The sequence below is a fragment of the Drosophila rhopaloa genome, unplaced genomic scaffold (assembly GCF_018152115.1).
Source record: "Drosophila rhopaloa isolate 14029-0021.01 unplaced genomic scaffold, ASM1815211v1 contig_2, whole genome shotgun sequence".
NCBI classification, from domain to species: domain Eukaryota; kingdom Metazoa; phylum Arthropoda; class Insecta; order Diptera; family Drosophilidae; genus Drosophila; species Drosophila rhopaloa.
This window is the reverse complement of record NW_025335083.1, coordinates 25,433,426-25,461,000: the sequence shown is the minus strand read 5'-3', so window position 1 is coordinate 25,461,000 and position 27,575 is coordinate 25,433,426. Positions and strand designations below refer to the sequence as shown.

Here is a 27,575-nt window from a genome sequence, read left to right as displayed (position 1 = left end):
CCCCGAGAGTCGAGAGTCGGAGGCTGCTTGGCATTTGCCCTAAATGCGCTTAAATGTAGCAGGCACAACAAGGGCCGTATTTTGCAGGAAAAGGTCGAAGGGAAAAGCGGGAAAATGGTGGAAAAGGGGGACGCACTAGTGCCGAGTTCCTGCACTTGCCGTGTTGCACTTTTCCGCCGCTCCATCCGCTTTTCCTGCCAGCTTCTTTTGTGCGCCCAAGTTGGCCAAAAAGTTTGGCTCGCTGCAACAGCTTCAGTTTCTGAGATTTTTTTTGGGGGTAATGAATGAAAAGCTTGTGGGGGCGTGGTAGTAAAAGTGAAGTAACTTTGTTAGCGAAACTCTCCCCGGAATTCTCCTTGTTGTTCTTGATCAGCTGGGCATGACAGAATTTTTAGCCCCAAGAAAGTGAAGTCAGGTCAAGGGTATTGATGGCCTTTAGTAATAACTTAAAGCCTTCGCCTGCAAAATTCACCGGCGATTCGCCATATTCCCCAGATGTTGCTGCATTTAAGCCAATTAGTTTGGGCCGCTGCAAAAAACAAAAGCCAGCAAATTGGAACTCATAGATGGTGTCTTCAAAATGTGGTTTGTGTGCGGTAGGGCTTTGGTTTGTTTTGGTTTTGGTTTAGTTTGGGTCAGTTGGTTGGCCACTCAGTCAGCTGTGCCAAGGCTGTCGATGACCCCCCTTGAACCCATGGTGTTAACCCCTCACTTACAACTGAATACAAGACAAACATGTTCGAGGGGCAATCACTGCAAAAAAGGGATGAGAGGAACAAAGAGCACCGAAATGGTGGACTACATTTATTCAGAGGCAGGCATACACTCAAAGAAATATATTTGTTAGGCCTTAAAAATGGTTAAAAAGCTTACAAATTTAGAAGAGCCTTAAATTTAAAGTGCCCCAAAGTGAAATTTGTATAAAATTTTCTTTACATTAATAGGACTAAGAATTAGTTTTAATTTTTTTAGTTATTATTTAAAAATCAACGTAATTATTTTTATATGGTATCAGTGATTTTTAGTCAATTTTGATTAGTTTTTGAGTTTTTAAAAATATTTAGAACATTTTAATTTATTTTTCCTTCTTCTTTTTTAAATATTCTTGTACCAACCCACTTTTGGGCTCCGTTTTTGTGCCACGCGCAAAACTATTTTGCGGCTATTTGCTTTGCGGGGATGCATTTTAAGCCCAGAACCGAGCTGAACTGAGCAGAATGGAACACAGTACCCTCGGAATCGCATTGAAAGCACCCTCGACCAGAGGAATCCCAACCAAACCAAACCGAACTAAACCAAACCCAACTAAAACATGGCAGACATTTGTTGGCCCGTCGCGCCGGTTCATGGCTTTATTTATTTAGCGCATAAATTTACCGAGCGCGAGATTCCTTCTGTTCTTTTTTTTTTCATCCCCCCAGCTATTTTTTCTATATTTTTGTTTTTCCATCTCTGTTTTCGATGGTTGGTTGCCTCTTCTGTGTGTGCGACGACATTTGTTTGCATTTATTTGGTTTTCCAAATTGCAGCTGCTTGTTTTGCCCTGCATTTATTTGCGGGAACATGTCCTAGCCGTCGTCTAGCCGGGGGCGTATTCTATATATTCCAAATACCCCAGACCATGACTTTTGGTCCCTAATCAGGAGTGTGCAAGAAACTTTTGAACAAGTCCAAGCGGAATAACTTTAAGATTTATGCTGCTCTGCTATTCAGTAGTGTTTAACAAATTTTTTGATTCAGAGAACTTCCATTTTTTCAGCTATATACATTCCCGTTTTAAAATCCTGCTTAGTTTTAATTTAAATTTTGAAGCCTTTCCCAACCAAAAGACGACTCCTTTCGCCACTCGTTTTAGTGGCTGCACTTTCGCTCCTCGCTTGATTGTTTTTATTGTCGTCGCCGGTTTACATGCAAAGTTCATTAGGTTTTTGGCCTAGGTCGAAAGCAATTGTGGCTATGGGGAAAAGGAGAGAAGGGGAAACTGAGGGGGTGGCATGCCAAAGGACCTGAATTGGGTAGCCGTTAACGAGCCCGAAAAGTGCAGGCAACTACAGAAACGAAGAGCCAGAACTCTCAGTCGCAGGCAATGTGGAAAATGAAGGGGTTTTTACACAGAACAAATATTGAGAGATCTTTACATAAAATACTGGTTTATAATATGTTTAAGTTATTACAAATTTATTATTAGTTATGGTTAAGTATTAAATTATAGCCTTTGAAAGCTAATCATTTCATTTCGATTAAGGAGAATGGAAGGCAAAGTGGAAAAGTGTTAAATACCTATGATTCGTAATAATTTGTCCATCAAAAAGATACGAACAATAAATATATCTTTTTAACCTGTGTATATTAAAATGATATTAAGCAATTCGATATAAAAACCGTCTTTTATGGGGTATTTGCTCAGTGCAAAACAAGTCGGGAGTTCGGGTCTTTGGTAGAGCATCTGCCAAAGGACACTTTGCTTGGGTGCCGTGTGTTTCGGCTCTTCGCCTGTGGCTGCTCTGCTCCTTAAGCGGCAATTAGCGCTCACAATGCAACGGAGAAGGGACATGAAAATGGGGAAAATGGGGAGTTTCCCTACACTCTGCTTCCTTTTTCGTTTCGTGCACTTGCAACCCTTTATTATTCATGCCACTTTCACTTGGCAAATTAGCTGTTACTGCAACTCCTTCTTTTCCTTCTCCCACAATCGTTTTTAAATGCAATTAAGTGGCAACTCCCCTCTTAACCCCTTAATGCCCCGTGAGTCCGTGGCAGACTAAGCGCCTTAAAATTTTAATTGGCCTTCGAAAACAATTGAAACACGAAATTGGCAAAGCAAATTGCTGCCATTTAGAGGCTTAACGTATTAAAAAGTAAATTAAATTTTACAACGTCCAGTTATAGGAATCTTTTTTCCTATCTTTGTGGTTGGAAAAGGCATTTTTAATTTGCACATCATTACCAAATGCCAAACGTTTTTTTTTCCTCTCTTAGCATGTGAAAGGATACAGTCTTTGAAAAGAAGTAGATGTGTATGTGTGAGTAGAAAACAAAAATAAACGAAAACCCAGTACAATTAATAATGAATTGTGTAAAGCCGCGATGGGGAAAACCAGGGAGGTTTTTCAAACAGAAAGCTTCCGTCCAGTTCAAACAGAGAACAAGAGTCATGGTGAAAAGGAACAGGGGGATTCCCCCACTTGAAGGGACGCCAGAAAAATGGGAGGACAAGTGGGCGGAAAGGACGTCACGATGAATGGACGACAGCAACAATTGCAAAATGGAAAGTGTATTACAAAATGCTACAGACCAACAACAAACAGCAAGCGAAAAAAACAGCAGCAAATGTTGGAACGTTTAGAAAAAATTGCTGTTTCAACAAATTTACAACGGATGTGGAAAGTGCTTTTCCCCCAGTTTTCCAGGTGCGTAGAAGGGGGGTGTCAGAACACAAACCGCGCGCTTGATGAATGCTCTCGCCGCCATCGATTTGCACTCAACTCCATTTTGCACTTTTCCCATTTTCAGGGGCAGCATAATTTGAAAAAAAAAACCACCAGTAAAAACCCCCCTTTGGATACCACTTCGCCACACATATTTTCCTTTAAAACGTCAGCACGGATTTCATTTTGGGCGGAAGTGTACGTATTTGTGTGGACAATGAAAAATCACCGCAACCCAAACAAAGGTGAGCACCCCGAAAACCTCTGGATAAAAAAGGGACCGTAAGGACATGTCCCAACCGGAAGTATTTCTCACTTTGGTTTTCGATCTTTTAGTTTTCTCTTTAACGCCTTTAAGTGGGCAACACTTAAAGTTGCAAAAAGGTTATGAAATGTTTGCAGAAGTTTAAATATATCATGTGAGCCTATAGAGATACATAAGAAATATTTAATGTGCCACTAATTTTAAATTATATTTTCAAAAGAGGATCTATTTTAATGTTAATTTGTCTTTCGAAAATATTTTTAAAAATAAAACATTAATTATACCCCTAGAAAAATTTAAGATTTATAGGATCGAAAATGAAGTAAAGGTTTTCTTTGAACCACCGATCTGATTTGGATAGTATAAAGCTATTCTATCGTTTCAAATTGAAATATATGTGTATTTATTTTTCTAGTACTCACATTCATTTCCTGGCATAGTGTGTGCGTTGAGACCTGGTATTCCATTGACACCGACGCCTCCGCCTCCCATTCCGCCAACGCCCACCACTCCGCCCATTCCGCTGACCACGCTGCCGCCCACACCCACGCCCACCACGCCGCCCCCAAGGCCAACGCCCACCACCCCACTTCCCGGGTGATAGCTGTATCCATTTTGGGTGGCATATAGCGCCGTCTTCTGATCCTCCATGCTCAACGCCAGATCCATCGAGTGTTCCAGGGCCTTGTTGTCCAGTCCGGAGGCGGGGTAGTAAGGGGGCGGGGCCTGGTTCTGCTGGGCAGCCACAATCGAAGGTCGCACCGAGTCCATCTCGTAATCCTTCGCAGCTGCGCTCTTCTTCGACTGATTCCGCTTGCAGCGACAGAACATCAGGATTAGGCCGGCGAAGAGGGCAAAGACCACGCAGGACACAATTATCGCGATCAGAGTGGGCGTGGCCAGGGCATTAGCCTCCGCTATATACGGTCTGCCAACTATCGGAAAAGAGAGAGAAAGAGATGAGGAGTTAGGGATGGAAAACAAGGTACGATATAACATAAAACATACATTTAATACCAATTGTTAAACTAAATTTATCATATTTATTTTCCTTAAAAAAAAACACTTCTGAGCTAAATTATCAAAAATTCCATTTAAGAAGGTAATTATTATTAAATGAAAGTTGTCTTCGCGACTTTTCAATCCTGAATCTTAATTTCATTCTTTTTTTTGACTCTGTAGCCGAGAACGAGACGAAATGAAGCCATGAAAAATGCATCGCAAGGAGTTGAAGTGGATGGATGAATGGTTGAAGGGATGGTTGGATGGATGGATGGATGGATGGATGGTTGGTTGGTTGGAGGATGGTTGGATAGATGGTTCTCAGTTTGAAAGATGGGTGGCAGGGAGGGAGGAGACCACTGGCGGGATGAGTGATTGATTGTCCGCCGGCTGCCGGTCATTCAAGTGGTGCAATTGCTCGTAATGGCTTTGCATATAATGGAAATCATCAGCATTGGCAAAAGTTGCCAGCCAGGCAATCTTCGCTATTTTCCCTCACAATACACCATACATCTTCCATCCACTTCCCCTGCGTGTTATTTAATTTAAGAATCTGGCAAATGTTACTGTGGCGATTCGAGTGGTTAAAAATATATTTCTGTAGTTTATAAGACACTTAGGATCTATTTGAAAGATTATTATACCCTTGCAGAGGGTATTATAATTTTGGTCAAAAGTGTGCAACGCAGTGAAGGAGACATCTCCGACCCTATAAAGTATATATATTCTTGATCAGGATCACCTCCTGAGTTGATATAGCCATGTCCGTCTGTCCGTCTGTCCGTCTGTCCGTCTGTCCGTCTGTCCGTCTGTCCGTCTGTCTGTCCGTCTGTCTGTTTCTACGCGAACTAGTCTCTCAGTTTTAAAGATATCGAATTGAAACTTTGCACACACCCTTCTTTCCTTTGCACGCAGTATATAAGTCGGAACGGACGGGATCGGCCGACTATATCCTATAGCTGCCATATAACTGATTGATCGGAAATGCCATAACTCTGCTGTTTGTTAAGTTAGGAAGTTGGGACTCTCTATGGGTATTATATTTGGCCAATCAATCCGACGTACCAAATTTCATAAGGATCGGCCGACTATATCCTATAGCTGCTATATAACTGATTGATCGGAAATGCCATAACTTTGGTGTTTGTTAAGTTAGGAAGTTGGGATTTTCTATGGGTTATATATTTGGCCAATTAATCCGACCTACCAAATTTCATAAGGATCGGACGACTATATCTTATAGCTGCCATATAACTGATTGATCGGAAATGCCATAACGTTGGTGTTTTTAAAGTTAGGAAGTTGGGATTTTCTATGGGTTTTATTTTTGCCCAATCAATCCGACATATCAAATTTCATAAGGATCGGCCGACTATATTCTATAGCTGCCATATACATAACTGAACGATTGGAAATGCCATAACTTTGGTGTTTTTAAAGTTAGGAAGTTGGGATTTTTTATGAGTATTAAAAATGCATCATATGAATAATTTTGGAGAATATAATTTGCAGAATATTCTGCAAGGGTATTTCAACTTCGGCTCCGCCCGAAGTTAGCTTTCCTTTCTTGTTTTCATTTTACTTAGTTTATTTTGCTAATTATAGGGTATTTAAATACTGCATCCCATAAATTAAATAAATTACTTACTTTCTGCATCCGTGTAATCGCCACAGTGCTCTGGATTGGTTCTCAGGCACAACTTGACCCGCACAGTGGGACTATTGTCATCCTCGAGGGCCAATGAGTTCAGCCCATTGTCATCCTCGTCCTCGCTGATGGTGTGACCCAAAGCACGTCCTCCTCCGATTCTGCGGGCTCCGATTATCCGGTCGATGACCTTCTCCTTGTGGGTGGGTCCGTTTCCGGACAGCTGGAGGTTGTCCAGAGTGGCCACCACTTCCCAGGCTGCCATTGGGGTGTCTCCATTGACCATTGACTCCACCACTGCCACCAAGGACAGGCAAGTGGCTCCCACATCGATGCCCAGAGTTCGGGAACTGGGTTCATAGGTCACCTGCAAAGGTGGCGGAATCCTGCTGACCTTTGTCGTGACCAGAATTTCACTCGAGTAGGGGGAATTACTCTTGGGATTCAGCGCCTTGACCTTGAAGGCATAACTCTGATGCTGTTCAAGGGACGTTACTTTGCAGGGAATATCCCGCTGGCAATCCACTTCCACCCACTCCGAATTCGAGTTGGCCAATGTGGCACAGTCTGGTATCAACTGTTCTTCCCTCGGCATTGCCACACGGCGATAGCTCACAAAGAATTTGGTCTTGCTCAAGCCACCATCGAATCCGGGATCCCAGCTCAGCGACACGTAGTTGTGGCCCACATCGGTGGCCCTCAGGTTTGTGGGCTTCTCCGGCGGTCCCTTCTGCTGCAATCTAATGGGGGCTCGAATCGTATCCAATGTGTTGGCCACGCGGCAGGTGTACTCCCCATAATCCGAGTGCGTCAGCGAGTTGATCTTCAGCACAGAGGTGTAGATGTCATTGTTATCGGTGGTGGTACTAATCTCGTAATGACCATCCGAAGACATGGTCAAGGGCGAGGGGTTGTTGCCAAACTGCCATTGGAACTCGGGCTTGGGATAGGCCTGAACTTTGCAAACAACCTCGGCTGTCTCCCTGATGTCAAAGGCCACCTTATTGTACTGATGCAGGACAATGGGTTCGTGCTCTATCCTCAGTTGCATCGAAGAGTTGGCCGAGTTCACTTCGTTTTGGTACAGACAGGTGTACAGACCACGATCTCCGGGCACCAGAGCATTGCCATTTGGCCTGGCCTTGCCCCTGAACTTCAGTTGACTCTGCACGGTGACCATTCCGTTAAGGCCCTGATCGGGATTCGTTTGCACTTCGTATAGATTTTCCTCGGGCAGGATTTCCATAGCATCCTTGAGCCACTTAACACTGGGTGCTGGTTTGCCCTTGGCACTGCAGGTGACCGTATAATCCGTATCGGCCACTCTCCTCGTCATGTGCTGCTGCAGCTTAGCCAGGAATTGCGGGGGCTGATGGATCTCCAAGTCGATGGTGGCCATCATGCCGATTCCCAGCTCATTCACCGCATGACAATGGTACTTTCCCTCGTTGCCCAAATGAGCTTTGGGTATGGAGTACTGGGGGCCTTGGGCGAGGATTTTCTGCGTGCTGGAGAACTCCCCATCCATATCCCGGAACCATCTGTACTGAGGTACTGGCCACCCTGGCGGATTGGCGGAGCAGGTCAGGGTAACACCGTTGCCCACATGAACCACTGGCTTATTGGGCGTTATATAGGCCTGTCCCGGTCGGTGACGAACTAGCAGGGCAACCGTGGTGTTTCCCACTCGCTCACTGCGCTCCATCCCCTGGCTCTGCATTATGTTGACAGCTCGGCAGATATAGGTTCCGGCATGATCGGCTCGCACTGAGGTCAGGGTTAGTACTTCGCCATTGTAGCGAAAGTCGGGACTCTTCTCCTTCAGCCATTCGATGGTCACTGGAGCAGGATTGGCCGTCACATTGCAGCGAATCGTCACAGTATCGCCCTCCTCGGCCTCCCGGGTCTTGGACTCTATGACCACCATCGGGGGATATAGGATATCCAGTATCAGCTCCTGTTCCCCGGTCTTACCAAGTCCATTATCCGCAATGCAGGTGTACTTGCCAGCATCTTGAACGCTCACTCGATGGATCGTGTGAACTAATGAGGAGCTGATGAACCGCCCATTGCGATTCCAACGGACATTGGGAACCTTCGGCTTCGCATCCACGTTACACTCCAACTTGGCAGTCCGGTCACGTTCCACCCGCAAAGGATTGTCGGGTCCAACCTCGACTCTGGGGTAATCTGGATGGGGAAAAAAAAGGAAAAGCAGCGAAAATTAGTCAAGTCACACAGTACACAGGCAAAATCCAAATCAAAGCAAGTCGCTGGATGAAAATTAATAAACACGCAGCATTTTTGGCATAATCAGGCGGCATAATCCAAACTTCTAATTGAATTAATCAGGGAAAACGAGAGCAGGAGCTCTAGTCATGATTAGTCTGCTGATTAGACACGAAATTTGTCAATTATTAATTTAACTAATGAAGTGTCTGAAGGTCGGCCAATGCCAACAAGCCTGACAGAGCGTCATTAGCAGAGTTAAGGAGGTATATTGAAATAATTTGCTGTTAAAAGAAGTGATAACCAAGTTAGGAGTCATCTTCAGAGTTTGGTAGATATTTTGGGAAATCAAAGTAATTCAAAGAATAAACTTAAAAATTAACAAATGTTTCTGTTTGTTTTATGGGAGTAAAATTAAAGTAAATAAGTATACTTTAACTGCCTAAATTATCCTAAGAACCGTCATCTCATGCTATCTCTAAACTATTTCCATATCATCTTCTTTTGTTTTATGGCATCCCCCTACATAAAACCTCTCAACGGAAAGAATTTAACTCTTCTGCAGGTAATTTCCTTTCCCATTTTTCCAGCTCCCTCGGAAAACTCCGCCCCTGCACTTGAAGGAATCCATCCACGAGCTTGAGTCTTGGAGGAGCTGACTGCAAGTCATGGTCCAGCATTAGCGACCTCTTATGCACCGCAAATGGCGTGAAATTATGTCTGAACCACCGCAACCACTTTGTAATTAACTGCCCCCTGGATAAGTGTCGCCAGCTGCCTAATGACTCTGCCCATAAACCCGCACTCCGCACTCCGCACCATTGACAGTCGGCAAAAAGTGGAGGCAGTCTGGAGAACTTTACTTTGCCGCAATCTCGAGAAACTGGAGCAGGCGACCCACGGTCTTGGACTCAAGCCCTTTCCCCTCAACGGTCCCCATCTTATCCATCCATCTCCACTTGCGCAATCTCCTCCTGCAAATTATAGTAAATTGCGTGATTCCCTCTTGGCTACCTTATGAAAGGTCTGAAAAGCGGGTTCAGGTGTCTCAGCCTCACAGAGAAAAACAAAATTAAGTTGTACTTACAAGAAGTAGTTGCTTACTTGCGGTTAATATATTTATAAGTGGTTCAAAGGTCTTTTAAGATATATTTATTTAAATATATTAAACATTTTTTACATTTTAATAAAATAAATATTTTTTAGTTATTCTTTCCCTATAAAATTTATATTTTCTTGAAAGAAAGAATAATAACACATATGTTTTTATTTGTTTGAACTTTGTACCTCTGAACCTCTTAGTTGCTAGAACTTCGGTTGTCATGCAATCATTTCGATTTAAGATTGGTTATTTTAACTCCCTTTGGGGACTTCTTTTTCTGTTGTCAATTCAATTTTAAATTGATTGCTCTTGCATACTTCTGGGAATATAATTTTCAAGCAATCATGTACTCTATATACGTTTTTCTCTAAGTGCACCTTAAAACCAAGCTCAAGTCTCAGCGTCTTTTGCGTGTTTATGTGCGTGTAATTACGTTTGATTGTCTGGCTTTGTTCGGCCGCTTGCCGACCATTAAAACATTGTTTTGTTAGAAATCAAGACCTGCTTCTGTTCCATTTTGTTCCGTTCTGTTCTCTTTATAAAGGGTATATACATATACTCTCCAGTTCTGTTTGGTTTGGTTTCTGTTTCTGAGTTTGCGGCTGTTTTTGTTTGCGTTCTTGCCCGCTAAATGGCTTCAAATTGGCTTAATTGTCACTTTGCGAACATGTTTTACACATTTGGGCCAGGTCGTTTCGGCACTGCATTCCGGACATTTTCCGGGCGGTGAAAACCGCGGGGTAGTGACCTGAAAATAGGCCTTTCATTCCCTTGATTACTTTAAAATGGACCTCGGCAAACAGTCGTCGAGTGAAGTGAAGTTCCTTCAATTATTTCCATAGCCAACGCTTCGTGTTCATAAATAATCAACCAGTGAAAGAGACGGATAGAAGGGAAATGAAAGAGACGGGGGCAAACAGTTTTATGCGTGTTTTGCATATAAATTTCTTGCTCAACGCTCTCGGACACGGTCCTTAAATTATGTACGCAAATAATTGAATTAGTTTAGCGGTTCAAAAAAAAAAAAATAAGGGAAGAGCGAAAAATGAAGAGACCCCTGAAAATCGTGTTAGAAATATTTTTCCAATCAATTGCCAAATTGTTGCCAGGTTTCTGCCTTTTCCCCCATTTACAAGTACAGCTAAAGAAAAGCGCCCCAACCATTCACTTGGAAAATACTATTAACAAACACAAAGGACCCTCGCCAAAAAATAGATGGAGAGAAAAAGGAAAACCATCTTTAGGCCGACAACCCACGTAGAAAAAAAATTAAAAATTTAGTTTAGATCTGGAAATGTACATCAATTTATATGACTAATCCTAGGGGAAGCTTATTTCGGATTTTTCGCTTTCACCTAACTCGATTTCGCAATGCGACAGGGTCGTTTAATGCAATTTATCTAGGGATCTTCTTAAGCAATTAGTTATAAGGTTAACTGGTACTAACTTTCGAGTAATTAAAGGAACTGAAGGAGTTTAATGGCTGAATAAATAAAGACAAGCTAGGCTTAATATATTATATTGAAGAGCTTAAAAATTACCGCAAGTTTTGTATTACATTTCGCAAGGAAATATTTTTCTCACAGCAGGTTTAATTGAAAATTTTTAAGCAAGCAAACATCTAGCAACTTAAGCTTTGAAAATAGCTATCAAAAGAGCAATAAAATTAGAGCAAACAGCAGCCAGCTAATATTAATTTTAATTTTAATTACCAAAAGGAAAGGAAAAAAGATAATGTGGCGCGAGAACAGCAGATCCATTAAAAATAATCGACAGAGCTTTAACTCCCTCAATGGCCGTTGCTTAACTTGGCCAAATCCAATTTTGATGTGTGGGCGGGGGGTGGAAAAGCGGGAATATTGAGGAAGGCACGCGCTGAGCCACAGGCCACAAAAGCCAAGACAGCCAAGGCAAAAGCGATTTGATATGACCAACAAGCGCAAAACCAAACCGAACGAACAACTCGTCGTTGCTCCGCCGAATCCCCTTCCCCCCACCCCTGTTAACCCACAATTTCCCCTCCACAATCCATTCAAGACACGCGAAATTGGCAGGCCAGAAAACATTTGGCCCGGGGTCCAAGATAAATGATAAGGCGACTACGACTTATCCCCAGTTTTTCCTCCTTCTCCCTTTTCGGTTTCTCCTCGGGCCTTTCTATTCGTAACTAATGAATGTTAAGTTTAAAAAGATACACAAATTTTCCAGCCGATACCATAAATTTAAGAAGAGCCATGGGGAAAGATTTTTAAAACCCTCCAGGCCAACAATTAATGCTTGAATTTAAGTTGCGGATTGACTGAAAGTCAAGAAGTGGTTGCATTTTCATCGAGTTAACTTAAATTTATTGCAACAATAGTGTAATAAAATGGTAAATTGATGAGTACAGAACTTTATAATGTTTGTTTAAAAATCTTCTATTTGTCAGCAATCAACAAATTTCGCCACGTTTCAAAAACCCCATTTTGCTGAAATCTGTCTGACCAACAAAGTGCTTACCTAGCCGAACAATTAACGCTTAAATTTAAGTAGACAAGTGTCTTAAAATGTTATTGACCCATCGAGAGCTGGCAGAGCTTCCTCTTCCAATCACAGTCTTATCAACAGGAATCTCTCTTCCATTTTCCTTTATGCTCCATCCATTCTCCACCGCTCGGTTGCCAGTTGTGTGGCATCTTCAAGTTGATGTTGCCATGATTTTCATCATCTACTAAATGTTTTTCTTTGGCCTTTCAAGTTTTTCTTGTTTCCAAGCTGCTACATATGGATGTGGATCCACGAGCAGCTCCTCCAACTTCTTTCAGCATCTTCTCCAGCTGCCATTCCCCTGCACCTGCCCCTCGGAGCTGGACTCTTGCCATCCGCATCTTGCCATCTCCACCAGATGGTTTGCTTTTGTAACTTGTTAGTTTTCTTTAGTGGCCCTACACGGGCTGCTCCATCAGAGACACACAAGCCAAACAGCTGCGGTCAAAATAAATGTGCAGGTCGAAATTATGTTGTCACCTGGTTTTTAATTCAATCTTACTACCATTATAAGCTTTTAAGACTTTTTTGAAAAAATTATAGTCCACAAACGATGAGTATAATAGGCATGATTTATCAGAAGAAGTTTGTATATATTTCTGATACCTTCGATTCATTAGATTCTTGTGGAAATTACGCAAATTCTTTATTCTTTTTAAATATATTTAACTCCGCTTTTTATTCACCCTCTCTTAAATTTAAATTTTAGTTGTTCAATGTTTAAAATCATTGATATTTCTCACTGTGAAAACCAAACTAAATTCCTATTATTCCAACCGCATCTGTACCTGCGCAAAACACACTCCCGACACTCGCATAGAAACGCTTGTTCCCTGTCTTGTTTTGCTATTAAGTCAAGAATTTTTATAGCATTTAGTTGGAAAGCTGCACATACTTCAACCTACTCCGTACCCATATCGGTCCCCTTTTCCGATTCGCCCCGCCCTCTTCAAGTGGAGATACGTACGCATAACTCGTGCCTGCTGTCAGCGCATTTGAGCTATGAGCTCTTGTGGTTTCTTCTTCGGCTTTTTATTAGTTTCTTGTTTGGTTTTCCCCATCCCCTGCGAGTGGTTTTCGGGCCTCGTGTGTGAGCAAAGTGACCAGTGACCAGCAGTACCGACCGTTTCTGCCATTTCTGGCTAACTAGTTACTAAATTGAGCGCATAAACTAAAACAACTGGGGGATGGGCAAGAAAAACAGAGAGCCCAGAAACAAGAATAGCAAATAGCAGTAGCAATGGAAAAATAGCAAAGGAAACTCGTTGGCCACTGCTCATAAATTACAGGAAGACATATTCAACGGAGACAAATAAACAACCGTCGCCCCTTCCCTGCCCCTCAATCCATCCATCGCCAGTTGGTGGACAGTATTTAGCAGGCACATTAAGTCTGGTAACAAGAAAATCATTTAATTGAACAGCCCTAACCAGTTGAAGATACGTTTCAGAGGAAACGGGTGGAGATACTCAGAAGCTGTGAATATACATGGCAAGACGCTTTTAAATATGTCCATAAAAATGTCCATGACGATATCTCAAGGAAGCTCAAGTTGTCGTCGAAGGCAATAACAATTAGTGTGGAATATTGATCAATTAGGGAAAGATAGTTTTTAAAAGCAACTAAAGAAAATCCTCGCAAAAAATTGAGTATTGATGAGAAGAAAGATATGGGTAGTTGATAAATACAAATCTTGGCAATTAAAATAGGGTATCAGAGCTCGTCCACTAAAGTAAGTGTCCAGAAATACTGCCCATCAAAGGCTCTCCACTTGTATCTTTAAATTTACAAATGGATCTTATCCAGCCGAACGTGCCCAAACCAAAAATATATAACCAGCACATAAACCACAAACTGAAAAACGTGCCTGAAAAAGCAAAGCCCATAAAAAATACACTCATGAGTTTGACCAAAGTGGAAACACTTTAAAGCGATCACGAAGCGGATCAAAGAGAAACACAGCACACTGAAGATATAAAGATACAAAAATACATACATTTTCCAGGCAAAATTTAAGGCTTTGTTGTTTCAGGTTTCTGTGTCATTTTCTATGAAAAAATCTCCAAAATTCTTGGACTCTTCTCCCACCGATGAAATGTGCAAAATGCTTTTGAAAAAAGCAATAAGAGAGTAAAACCAACTGATAAACGGACAAATGTTTATTGTACTAAAAATTTTATTGGCCACACATGCAGATACCACAAAGATACATACATGTCTGACAATGGCTGGCCATAAAATGGAATCAAATTGTGCCGACCAAAGCAAATGTTTGGTCAAAAACACAGGGGCCGGAGAAAATTGTTGAGAAAAATCAAGGAAAAGATTTAATAAATGCTGCATGACTTTATGGACTCCTACTCGATTTCCCCGGAGCAAAAACATATTGATAAACTACAGACAAACAGAAGCTGGTGCAAATGAACGTGTAAACAAACAGATGTATCTGTGCATCGGCGAGAAATAAATGAGCAAACACAACATAATTGGAAGGCAGTCCAAAAACTCACACACATTCCCATCTGTCCAGTTTATTTTTATGGCACACAATTTGTGGCAAATCAATGAAAAGTTCTTCTAATTTTATGGGCCTCCACATGTTTTTAGGCGTAAACAATTTCGGATCTTCACCTCTGAGGAAAACAGACGCAATCAAAGCTGCCCCAAATTAATTTAAAAGGAAAAAAGTTTCTGTTTCGGTATTTAAACAACACAAATTTTTGTAAATTGTCTGGTTGGAATTTTAATGGTAAACAACAACAAAAAAGGAAGCTGGCAAATGGAAAATGGGAAAATCCGGGAGAATGAGGCTGCTTTAAATAGGCAGCAAAATTATTGACAAAGTTTTTCCAAGCGCACACATGGAGATCTGGATAGAAAAATGGAGAAAGGGAATAGGAGAGCCCGCAAACGATGTCATTAGTGTTGGGAAAATTGCTGAGGGAAAATGAGGGGGAAAATGCGAGTAGCCGGGCCAAAAAGTAACAGTTAGAGTCGTGGGCCAAAAACTTTTGCTTTTATTTATTTACTTGACGCGCAACAAAACACAGACGAAAAAAAATGGGTTTTGAAACGAGGGCGAAAAAAGTAGGTAAATAAAAGTTCTGGATAGGCTGGCGAAAATGTAGATGCTCTAAGGGGAGTCCCTTTCGTGAGTAGGGAATGTTATATACCCTTGAGGGGTAGAAATTTATTTCAGAGACTTCATACACATATTAACAGAAAAATTTAATTAACTTTTAGCAAGAAAACTGTGTCTTATAATATTTTAAATATTTTAAAATCATAAAATACTTTAAGAGCTTGAACAAAACAAATAAACAAAAGTAGATGGGTAAACACAAAATTTAAGGTAATATTGTAGTAGGCCACCTTACGCCCGATAAACTATCGATTGTTAATGTTAAGCTAACATTAAGTATAACATAATCTGTAAGGAAGCCCAATGTTATTGATTCTTGGTATATGCATTGAATAAAGCGGACGTGTTATAATAAAAAGTGCCTAAAGTATTAAATATACCGGTCCTCTCACAAATTCAGAAGTGGGATAAATCTACGCAATGGACGATATAAACTTCAACAATTTCTCGGTTGTTCAACTAAAAAGATGGCTTTCCGCGTTGGGAATGCCAACTCAAGGTCTTAAGGCCGAATTGATGGCTCGTCTTGGGCGTGTTCCTCCCGAGGAGCGCGGCCAGGCACCACGCGAAGACGCCAACCCAAATTCTGGAGAAGATCGACCCGTTAACGAGGATTCTGAAGAAGATCAACCCGCTAACGAAGATTCCGAAGAAGTTCAAGGCGACGCCTCCGCTCATCAACTTCAGGGCGCCGAGAGCAACGTGAACATCGCACCAGCGGCTTCTCAGAGGGTGTTCTCCCGAGATGCCCTTGAGCAACATGAACTTCTTGCCATCATAAGGCAGCTGCAGGCAGAAGTAAGTGCGCATCGCAATTTGTTGCAACAAGCGCAGACACGTGGCGCCGCACAACAACAAGCAGTTGACAATAGTGGCAACCTCGGAGACTCGAACATTCTACCGCGGTCGCCAATGCATGCATCGTCTGGCAACCCTACCAGTCTGATCGTGTTACCGACCTCAGACGACAATGCATCTGGTGGCGGCATTACAAGCTCAAACGTTTTGCCAGCCCTGCAAGGCATTGCATCGAGTGGCAACAGCAGTGGTTTGGCAGTATTTGGCTCAACGAACAACAACACCGCCGTTTTCAACGCCGACGGAGCTGCCAGCCGAGCTGCATCAGCAACATCGTTATCTTTCGCCAAAGAAGCAGCCATAGACTTTGACGAAAACATGTGTGCTCGCATCTGGGTGGAGCACCTTAAGAACATTGGTCAGGTATATGTTTTGGCCGACGACTGTCTAAGGATGCTGTTCATCACCAAGCTGAAGGGAAAGGCACAGCGTTGGTTACATGCCAACCCTACTAGAATGCTGGAACCTTTCGAGAGGCTATGCGAGCAGCTGATTATGGCCTTCGGGCAAATGTCTTCAAAATCCGAGCAGCGTCGCAAGTTCGAGCAACGGAAATGGCAACAAACCGAGCGTTTTGCCATGTACTTCGAAGACAAGATGATGTTGGCTCAACCCATCAACCTGGAGACAGATGAGCTTTTGGAACAAATCATCGAAGGAGTGCCATCAGCCAATTTAAGGGATCAAGCACGCATTCAACGATTCGCCAACCCGGAGCAGATGCAGCAAGCCTTCGCAAATATCTGCCTCCCGCAGATAATCGAGACCAACGCAGCGAAGAAGACATCTAGGGAGGCCTCTGGAAACAACGAATTGCGCTGCAGAAACTGTAACTCCAAGGGCCATTTCGCAAAGGATTGCCGCAAGCCAAAAAGGGCTCCCGGATCTTGTTTCGCATGTGGAGAAATGGGGCACTTCGTAGGGCAATGCCCTAAGAGGAAGAGCGCCAGCGACAACAACAATTATGTAAGATCTATGCAAATTTATTTCTTTTCGTTTTCTAATGTACCAATTATTGCAGAATGTCTCATAGACTCAGGCAGCGCGATTTCATTTATAAAACTTTCCAAAGTCCCATATGGAATACACATTACTAAAGTTAAGACTTCATATTTTGGTATAAATAAGAGCCAACTTAATGTAAAAGGAAAAACTTTGTGTTTTATCATGAAGAAAGGAATAAAAATTTGTTTTGATTTAATAATTGTCGCTGATGAGTCCATGAGCCATGATGCAATTCTGGGAAGGGATTTCATGGATATCTTTGGTTTAAGCATTAATCTAGACACCCTTGACACTATTAAGGATAGTAGTTGTAATATTAACAAAAATAACTCACTGTCTCACACTTGCAACTTGAACCTTTATTGTGGAACGAAGGATCAACGACATAGAATGGCTGATTTATCTGAAGATGTTTGTACGGATTGTCTAGGACATTTAACTGGAAATGAAACTTTTAAGGAGCAACTGTTAGGAAATGAAACTGTTAAGGAGCAACTGTTAGGAAATGAAACTGTTAAGGAGCAACTGTTAGGAAATGAAACTGTTAAAGAGCAACTGTTAGGAAATAAGACTGTTAGGGAACAATTAATGGAAGGAGATACTGTTGAGAAGCAACTCGTAGGAGAAGAGACTGTTAAGAACCAACTATTAGAAAATAAAACTTTTAAGGAGGAACTGTTAGGAATACAAACTGAAAAACTGACAAAGAGCATTTTAGCAGAAACGTTTGATGAGGATATGTTAAGCATCAACATAGTTGATGATCAATTCCCGGATTATAGCATTGGTAATGAAATCGACTACGAAACCAAGTGCAGGTTTGTCAAAATGTTTAAAACGTTATACGGTACTGCAAAAAGACCAGAAATACCTTTTATCAGATGTGAAATGAAAATTAACATAGAAAAATCGAAGCCGTTTAGTTGTTCACCTAGGAGGCTATCATATAGTGAAAAGGATCAGCTTCAGAAAATGTTAGACGAATACCTAGATAAAGGCATTATAAGAAATAGCGACTCGGAATATGCTTCCCCAATCGTGTTGGTAAAGAAGAAAACTGGTGATCTTAGATTGTGCATAGACTATCGCAAGCTTAATAAAGTTCTAATAAAAGACAACTATCCTCTGCCTTTAATAGATGACCTCTTAGACAAGCTAGTCAATAAAAGTGTATTTTCAAAGCTCGATCTGAAAAATGGATATTTCCACGTATTCGTGAGCAATGATTCGATAAAGTATACGTCTTTTGTGACTCCTTTAGGACAGTTTGAATTTTTGAGGATGCCAATGGGAATAAAAAATGCTTCAGCCGTTTTTCAACGCTTCGTAAACAAGATTTTTTCCGATTTGATCAGAGAAAATAAAGTTATTGTATATATGGATGACATAATGGTAGCCAGCACAGATATAGAGGAACATTTAAGTACATTAAAGGAAGTATTTATACGTTTAGTTAATAATAGGTTAGAGCTGCGGCTGGATAAGTGTGAGTTTATGCAGTCAAGCATAAAATATTTAGGATTCTTCATAACTAAAGAAGGAATTAGAGCAGATGATAGAGGTCTTGACGCTATTGAAAACTTTCCGATCCCAGAAAAATTACACAACGTTCAAAGCTTTTTGGGTTTATGCTCATATTTCAGACGCTTTATAAAAGATTTTTCTATTTTAGCCAAGCCACTTTACGATATGTTAAGAAAAGATAAGGACTTTACGTTTACAGAGAAAGAGTTTAATTGTTTTTTAAATCTTAAGAAAAAACTAATCGAGTCCCCTGTCTTGGCTATTTATGATCACAAAGACGATGTCGAGTTACATTGCGATGCAAGCTCTTTAGGATTCGGTGCAGTTTTAATGCAAAAGAAAGGGGATGGAAAATTTCATCCCGTATTCTATTTCTCAAAGCGAACAACAGAAACTGAGTCCAAGTACCACAGCTTTGAGCTAGAAACATTGGCTATCATATACGCCCTTCGCAGATTTCGAATTTACCTTCACGGAAGGCATTTTAAGATAATAACCGATTGTAATTCTTTAACCCTTACTTTAAATAGGGTCGACCTAAACCCCAGAATTGCCCGGTGGGCACTCGAACTTCAAAATTTTGATTACGAAGTAGTTCATCGATCGGGAAATAAAATGCAGCACGTAGATGCTCTAAGTAGGTGTCACATATTGACGATTGAGGCCAATAGTTTTGAAGATAATCTGTTAATCTGTCAATCAAAAGATTCAAAAATTTTACAAGTTCGAAACCAGCTAGAGAAAAATCAACTTAAAATGTTTGAAATGAGAAACGGGGTCGTGTACAGAAAATCGAACGACGACAGATTGTTATTTTATGTCCCTGAAGAAATGGAGAGTCATATTTTACATAAATATCACAATGAACTTGGACACATTGGTAGAGATAAAATGTTAGACGCTATTTTAAAAACATATTGGTTTGATAAAATGAAAGAGAAGTGCAGTAGTCACATTGAAAATTGCCTAAAATGTGTTGCATTTGCACCAAAAACGGGGAAATCAGAAGGTTTTCTGCATAGTATTCCGAAAGGGGATAAGCCATTCGAGTTGCTGCATATCGATCACTACGGACCAGTGGATAAAGGAAGAGCAAATAAACACATCTTTCTGATTGTAGACGGGTTTACTAAGTTCGTAAGACTGTACACAACTAAGACAACAAATACAAAAGAAGTTTTAAAAGCATTAAGCGACTACTTCAGGGCTTATAGCACACCAAAGTCGATTGTATCAGACAGAGGTAGTTGTTTTACCTCTAATGATTTCGAACAATTTTTGTCTCAGAGAAACGTAAAGCACTTGAAAATTGCAACAGGGTCTCCACAAGCCAACGGACAGGTGGAGCGTATAAACAGGAGCATTGGCCCTATGATTGCGAAACTTACAGAACCAGAAAACGGTGCACATTGGGACACAGTAATTGAGCAAGTAGAATATACCCTTAATAACACTATACATAGAAGCATTAAACAGGTCCCGAGCAAGATGCTTTTTGGTGTTCAACAGAAAGGAGAGATCGTAGATGAGCTTAGAGAAAAATTAGAAGAAATAAAAGATACGATTGTTACTGAAAGTTTAGAGGAAATTCGACTAAAAGCAATAGATAATCAAAATCAAGCACAGGCATACAATAAAAATTATTTTGACAAGAAAAAGAAAAAGGCCAAGGACTACGGAAAGGGGGATTACGTCATGGTAAAAAACTTTGATAGCACAGCAGGAGTTGCGAGGAAGTTGATCCCCAAGAATAAAGGACCATATGTTATAGCCAAAGTGCTTCGGAACGACAGGTTCTTGTTGCAAGACGTTGAAGGCTTTCAAGTATCGCGAAATCCGTACAAGGGTGTCTGGAGTGCTCAAAATATAAGACCATGGATAGGAAAAAAGAAAACATTGTAAAACATAAGATTACATAACAACTTTGTATTAAGATAAGAGTATTGTAATTAGCTTTAACTTTAGTTTTAAGAATCTCAGGATCAGGGGATCCAAGTCGCAGGACGGCCGAATTGTAGTAGGCCACCTTACGCCCGATAAACTATCGATTGTTAATGTTAAGCTAACATTAAGTATAACATAATCTGTAAGGAAGCCCAATGTTATTGATTCTTGGTATATGCATTGAATAAAGCGGACGTGTTATAATAAAAAGTGCCTAAAGTATTAAATATACCGGTCCTCTCACAATATATTATAAATTGAAAAACCAATTTTCGTTTATTTAATAGGCTCTGCTTTAATCTCTATGCTAAGCCACTTTTATTTTTCTCCTTTAGAGTATTCAATTAAATGGGCCAAGCGACTTGCACAACCCGTAGAAATAAAAAAACGAGAGCACACGTAAAGCAAATTTTTGAATGGCGTAATTTTGCAGCTAAAAGAAGAGGACGATGATGAAGATAATGATGATCATGATCCCAATGATGGAACAGTTGAGCAATTGCAGCCGGTTGCTTTGTTTACTATTCGAGCGAAAATGTTTCGGCCAACATGAAAAGACTGCGGAAAAATGTAGCCGAGAATTAGGCGAAAAGTAAAGCAAATAAGGGAAAGGAAAATAGGAAAAGGAAAGCAAAAGTTTTCTAGCAAAACGTGCTGGCAGAAAATAAAGAAAATTCGGGGTACCCCATCAAGCTATAACCTTGCCCTGTAATAAACTCAATTCTATTTTTTTTGCTAATGCAAAAACGGGAAGGCATTGTCCTGCCTTTTGACCTAAATAATTAAATTCATTTGGGGGCGACAAATAGGCAAGAATGGCTTACAAGAATTGAGGAAAATCCTAAGAAAATACTAGACAAAACTTTGCATTTAAGGCTGTTGCTGCAGTAGCTGCCATGCATTTTATTTGGCTTCATTTAATTTTATGTTAAATTAATTTGTTGCTGCAACTCCGAAAAAAAACACTCCACACTGAATTTCATAGCTTTTACAAATATTTAGTTAATTTGAAGAGATTTCTGCTTCTTTTGTCAGTCCGGCAAATTGCATTAGGGCGGAAATGGAAATCTGCAGTGCGTATCCTTATCTGCCACTGACACATTTACTTTAATTTCCTTGAGAGGTGTCTGGAAAAGCCCTGCAAAGTGTGTGTGTGCGATGGAAAAGTTTCCGTCTGACAGGAAGCTTGGTTTGGGGTCGGCAGATTGAGATATAAGAGCCTACTGTCTGGTTGCCAGGGCAATCCTGAATGGATTTTGCTCTCCTAGTCACTAAACGAAGGTATATAAATAGGGCTTGGCCTGGACTATGGGCCAAAACAAAGAAGAGATTACGGCTTAATTGGCGCACGTAGCTTTGCTAATATGGAAGGTGCGTGGGTCCCATTGTCTTTGGATTTTAGCATCCGTAAAGTGATTATCTAGCCGTTAGAACCTCTGAATTTTAATTGCTTTAATATTACGCAAAATTGAATTGGCAATCATTAATGAGATGTGGAATAAAAATATTATATAGATTTTTGTTGATCATGTTTTGTATCTTTTTGGGACCATTGTTCAGCAAATGCTTGGGACAGCAATTCAAAACTGTACATTTCCTTGGCTGTCCTATATTTTTCATTACAAACAGTGCATCTATTTTTTTTCTGAATTCCTTTCTTATTTCGCCATTGGTTTAATTTGGTTTTCAGTCAGTCATGATTGCAACAGCAGCTGTTGCTGTTGCCGTTGCCGTTGCCGTTTCTGTTGCATAGCTCGGGGCGCTTCATCATCGGTGTGTGATGGCAAGAACTTAACCCTGTGGGGACAAAACGCCGGCTACAAAAAACACACTGAATATGCTGCTGTTTCAGTTGGTGTTGCTCCTCTATTCCTGATTTTGCTGTTGCTGTTGCCGTTGCACTGTTTTTGTTATCAGAGGCCAGCGGGCAAAGTCGGAGCCAAAGTCGCCACCGTTTCTGCCTTTTCGATGCCCCCGGCAACGTCAGCTGCCATTTGCCTCCTCTATAAGGAGGGGGGTTGGGGGTTCGGGGCTCTATAGTTCTTGCTCGACTATATTTGCTGCTGCAAGTCAAGTAGAAGCTGCACTAAATGTAAACAAAGCTTCGGTCCCCTCGAAAGCCTTCTATTTCTCCTCCGGCTGCAACAGCAGCAGGCGAAATGTAAATAAAATTTTTAAATTAACCAGCAGTGGCAGCCACGTGTGCATGCAGTGAAAGAATACTAAAAATAGAGCTTAACTCAATAAAAATGTGCGCAAGAAATTCCTCAAGACTAAAATAGTTAAGATAAACAAAGCCTATTTAGCCTTTTTTTTATCTAAATTGAAAGTGTTATTTTTTGTTGGTTTGGCAGATTGTTAGTAATTAAATAAAAAAAATAAATAAGTTATACCTTTCCCATAAATTCTTCATGTTATACATCTTTATAATTTATGAATTCAACTCCACATTTTTCCAGCAATTTCTTTCTGTTCAGTTCAGTTTCAGCTTCAGTTGAGTTGAACTCCGGTTCAGTTGCATTTGCGACTGCTGGCAGAAGCATCTGCATCTGCCGCATTTGCTGCAGGAAATGTATCTACATATGTAAACGTGCAATATTCAAGATTGTTGTTCATATTGCTGCCAGTTGTTGTTGTCCAACTGCTGTTGGTTGTTTGCCATTTTAGCTTTTGTAAGTTGTTCCATTTGTTCAGCACTTTGCGTAGTTTTCTTGCTATGCGTTTTTCCCTTCTTTTTTTTTTTGTATTCCATTTGCTTTCTTTTTTTGGCCTTTCCCGCCCTGCAACCTCGATAGTTTTGCAGTTCGTTCTGCCACATTTGCTGGCTTTATTTGCCTGCAGATTTTTCATACTTTCGTTTACTTCTTTGGCTCCATTTCCCCCTCTGAAATTTCTTATATGCGAAACACACGCGACCGCAGAAGTAGGAACCTCCAGCCAGTTGGCTGTCAATTGTTATGCACTCTACTAACTTTGGCGGGGTATTATCCTTGGAGTTACCACACATGATAATGATGATTTATGGCCGCCTTAACTCAAGGGATTTTTTAAGGAACTTGTAGGAGTAGAAATTTATGCAAGTCTTACTCGCGAAGTTCGATGGGGGCTAAGAAATTGGCAGCAAATGTCAGGGAGCAGGCAAATATATTGAATATTTACAGACCTACTTAGCCTGTACTTATTATAAACTACAATAAAAGTTTTCTGAACATTAAGGATCTAAGTTTATTTAGTTGAACATTTTTCATGAGTTAATACATATAAATAGAAGATTTTCACAAATTTCACTTTCTAAAATAATTAAAACTGTTAATTTTCTAATATTTAGTTTACTGCTGACATTCTCGCGAAAGAGTATTAAAACTTTGAACCATATTCTTCCGAACTTTCGTTCCACATGCCCCGAGCAACATGTGTGCCCTAAAAACTTTACTACTCCAATGTTATGCCACATTCTGCAGCTTCTCCTGCCTCATCGAAAATTCCTCGTTTGCAACTCTTTTACAGGCATAATAAATTTATATGTGTGCCTTAACATGCCTGTAAATATTTTGCAGTTTTCCTCAGCATCAGCCAAAAACAACAAAACAATGAAAAAAAAATAATTTAATTTTAAATTTGATTTCTGTCCGCAGGGAAAATAAAGAATTTTACTATTTGACCAAATTAGTTTGATATGTAGAAATGATGGCCAACCGAAAAAAAACTTTTAATTAGCTCACAAAATGGTTGAGGCAAACGGAGAGACAGAAAATGTGCAAAAATGTAATTAAAACGCAATTCATTTTAACAAAAATCAAAGCAATTCATATTTCTGGTAAAGTTTGCAATTTAATTTACACGAAAAATGGACCAATCCCGGGGCCAGTTTTAGACAAAGTGCGTAATGCAATTGATGAAAATCAAGTTTCTGTGGTCGGATACCGGAAAAACTACACAATGGAGTCACCGGACAACGAAATCTGCATAGTTTTCAATTAAAATCGGAATCATCTCTTTGTTTTTTTTCTGCCATTTTCAATGGAAACTTTTTCCATCTAGTAGAAATCCTTTAGGAGTCGGCTTAAAACAGGATTTTCAATGTCCAATTGATAGGTCCTCGCGGTAAAAAGTCTTTTTCAAAAAATTCCCTTCTGATTAAGGTTTAAATTTGTCAGCCTAAGCTATAGGGATAGCAATCGTCATAAAAAAAGAATCTGACAAATAGGATTCATTTATGTCAGTTTATTTCTTGCTCTTAGGTAGTGTAGTTATATATTTTGTAATTTTCCCTTTCATTTAGTGACGGTTACACGTCAAATTCAATGAATGGACTAGCTAGATTCAAAGCATAGTGTTTATTACATTCATTTTCTGTGTCAACCTAATGTAATGATGTGAAATACCCAAATATTTTGAAAGAGATCACATGTCACCAAATGAGATGTTCATAATGAGGCTCCTCTTTGGATATTCCATTTTTAAAGGTTTGTTATAGAACTAGCCAAAAAAGAAAAAAAGCTTAACATTTTCAGTTCAAGCTGATCATCAGTTGCATTCGGTTTTGGGTCCCACTGCTCAATTCATTAGTCAGTCAGTGGAAAAATATTTGGACGGCAGCTGCAGTTGGAGAAGTGCAGAAATACCGGGATTCCCACTCCACTTTTCCCCCTGAATTTCCCCATCATTCTGTGGAGCTGCTCTTATGCGTTAGCAAAAGTCAAATTTGGCACGAAAATTTTGTAAATAAAATTTTTGGTGCGGCTTGTGCAAATTTGCACACATTGCGCAAATTGCATTGCCATTCTCTTTTTCAAAGAGGAGTTGAGAAGAGGGGCTAGGAAAGACGGAAGGGGCATCGAGGGGGAGACACAGGAGAAAAATATAAAAATAATATATAAACATTCAACAAATATAAAATTATAAACATATTATATTATAAAAGTTTTTCAAATAAATCGTAGAACTATCATAAACGTTTTAGTTTAAGTATTCCATTTGAAAGTATTTTTACTACAGAAAGTTGACTCACGAACTTTAAACATGATACAAATTAATTTAATTTACAAAGTTTTCAATATTTCAATGTTTATAATTTGGTAATAAGAAAAACAAAATATCTGTAAATAAAGATTTTGTTCCGTGTACCTGCCTGTTCTGCAAAAGTCAAACAAATGTGCAAAATTAGCATTTTGACATTTCAATTTTGAATATTATTGACATGTTTACGAGTGTGTGTGTGTGAGTGTGTGTATGTTTTTGGGAGTATAATATTTTGGGAGTGGATGGTTGACTGTTGATGCCAAATTTCCGTAGTTCCCTCAACCGCTTTCATTGAATCGCAAAATTTACTTTAATTAGCAGCAGATACATAATGATCATTGTCAATCCTGTCATCATCAGTTTGTGGGCGTGGCAAGGGCCGTTTGTTTTGCAGTCTATCCAATACAATGCCGACTCACTGTCCACCCCTTAACCCTTCTCCCTATTAAAGCCCCCGCTAAAAACCCCCTCTTAACCCTAGAAACTGCGACAAGCGACGCGTGCTGTGTGCACTGTTGACATCATACACACATCCTCATCCTCATCATCATCTTCGTCATATGTATGGCAACAATAGGACCTGATACGGGGCATATATATATCGCCATCGTGCTGACTAACAATGCAAAGTTTGTTTTGGTCGTTTGGCATATCATCGAACAGAAGAACAGAAGAGCGGACAAATAAAACAGAGGCCCGCAGCAAAATTGAAATGTTTTCCCCATTCTGAAAGGGGCTTCATGCGTTTGCTATTTGTTCAGTTGTTGTCAGCGCCATAAGGCCATATATTTTTCATGGCGAAGTTTTGTTGTTGTGTTTTAAAAAGACAGGTTTCATTCATTCAATTTAATTTGGCCTTTCTCTAATATAAACGTTTTTTCTGCATTTTTAAAAAATAAGCTTTAAAAGCCTTTACCATTTTAAAAACTACTTTTCCTGTTCCACTCACATATTATTTTCTCTTAAACATTTTTGTCTTTGGCTTTACATACATCTCTAATTTCAATCGCCTCAAATGTTAAACAAAGAAAGTACCAAGAACAAACTCGTTTGCAACCTTAGCCAACTTCTTAGCCCCAACCCAAAACCTTAACCCTGAACGCCCAAATTTGAAACCAAAACCGAAACCGATTTTACAGCCCTAACCTAACCCAAAAACCGAAAACCCAAAGTGACCTCAACATGCAAAATCGAGAGCAATGGAAATGAAGCGTCAAAATGTAAGGCGGCATTTTTGGTTTCCTTTTCGGGGTGTTCTTTTTTCTGGATGGTTAAGGATATATATTTGCGGAAAACTCCCACACCCACACATATCCATAGACATTTTATTTTTTGTTGTTCAGGGGCAGAGCAATGCACGATTATTTTGTGGAGAAGCCTTTTTTGTTTCTGCTCATCGAAGGGGGTTGGCAAGAAGTCTGACATAATGTGGCCAAATGTGTAGCCAAACAATAAATGAAAATTGTGTGCAATTGTCGTGCCTTTCATGGCAGCCTTTTGTCTTCGTGTCCCTCGAAGTATCCACAATTTCCTCAACTTGGGGAATGTCACTCAGCTTTTGTGTACCCCCTTTCGCCCCCTGATTGCTCGCTTTTTTTTGCGTTATTATTGTTGAGCCAGTTCCAGTGGCATTTTGAGTTGCCTGCGTGTCTCGCAATGCGCTCGTTATCCTTTTTATTTGAAGTTTGCTTAATGCCAAGTAAATAGTACCCAACATCCACATGTCCTCTCGTTATCCCCCACTTTCCTGCCGCATTGTTTCATCTTTCGTCCTGGCCGCAAATGGCAGATGTTATCCTGTGGCTGTTTTTCCGAGTTTCCCTCCTTTTCATGGCTTGTTGCGGACTGAAGACCGACCTTTCCGCCCCTCAACTCCCGTT

At 40.4% G+C, this 27,575-nt stretch overlaps 2 protein-coding genes across 4 annotated transcripts in view; one reads left to right on the top strand and one right to left on the bottom strand.

Moving 5' to 3' along the window:
- The window catches only part of LOC108050690 (Down syndrome cell adhesion molecule-like protein Dscam2), a 94,360-nt gene that overhangs the window by 11,056 nt on the left and 55,729 nt on the right, over positions 1-27,575 (bottom strand). For all 3 annotated transcript variants that reach the window (XM_017132473.2, XM_017132476.2, XM_017132475.2), the window contains exons 6-7: positions 6,344-8,533; positions 4,116-4,628 (exon numbers count right to left, since the gene is read on the bottom strand). In XM_017132473.2, coding sequence (XP_016987962.1) covers positions 4,116-4,628; positions 6,344-8,533 — 2,703 coding nt within the window. The remainder of the gene's footprint in view (positions 1-4,115; positions 4,629-6,343; positions 8,534-27,575) is intronic.
- Positions 15,564-17,580, top strand: LOC123037698. Its single transcript, XM_044459416.1, has 2 exons — positions 15,564-17,166; positions 17,222-17,580. The coding sequence occupies exons 1-2, from the start codon at positions 15,763-15,765 to the stop codon at positions 17,231-17,233; spliced, it is 1,416 nt and encodes a 471-aa protein (XP_044315351.1). The 5' UTR covers positions 15,564-15,762; the 3' UTR covers positions 17,234-17,580.

What these genes read in the sequence shown, in the direction of transcription:
- LOC123037698 (XM_044459416.1), top strand. Translation starts at nt 15,763, where the DNA reads ATGGACGATATAAACTTCAACAATTTCTCGGTTGTTCAACTAAAAAGA.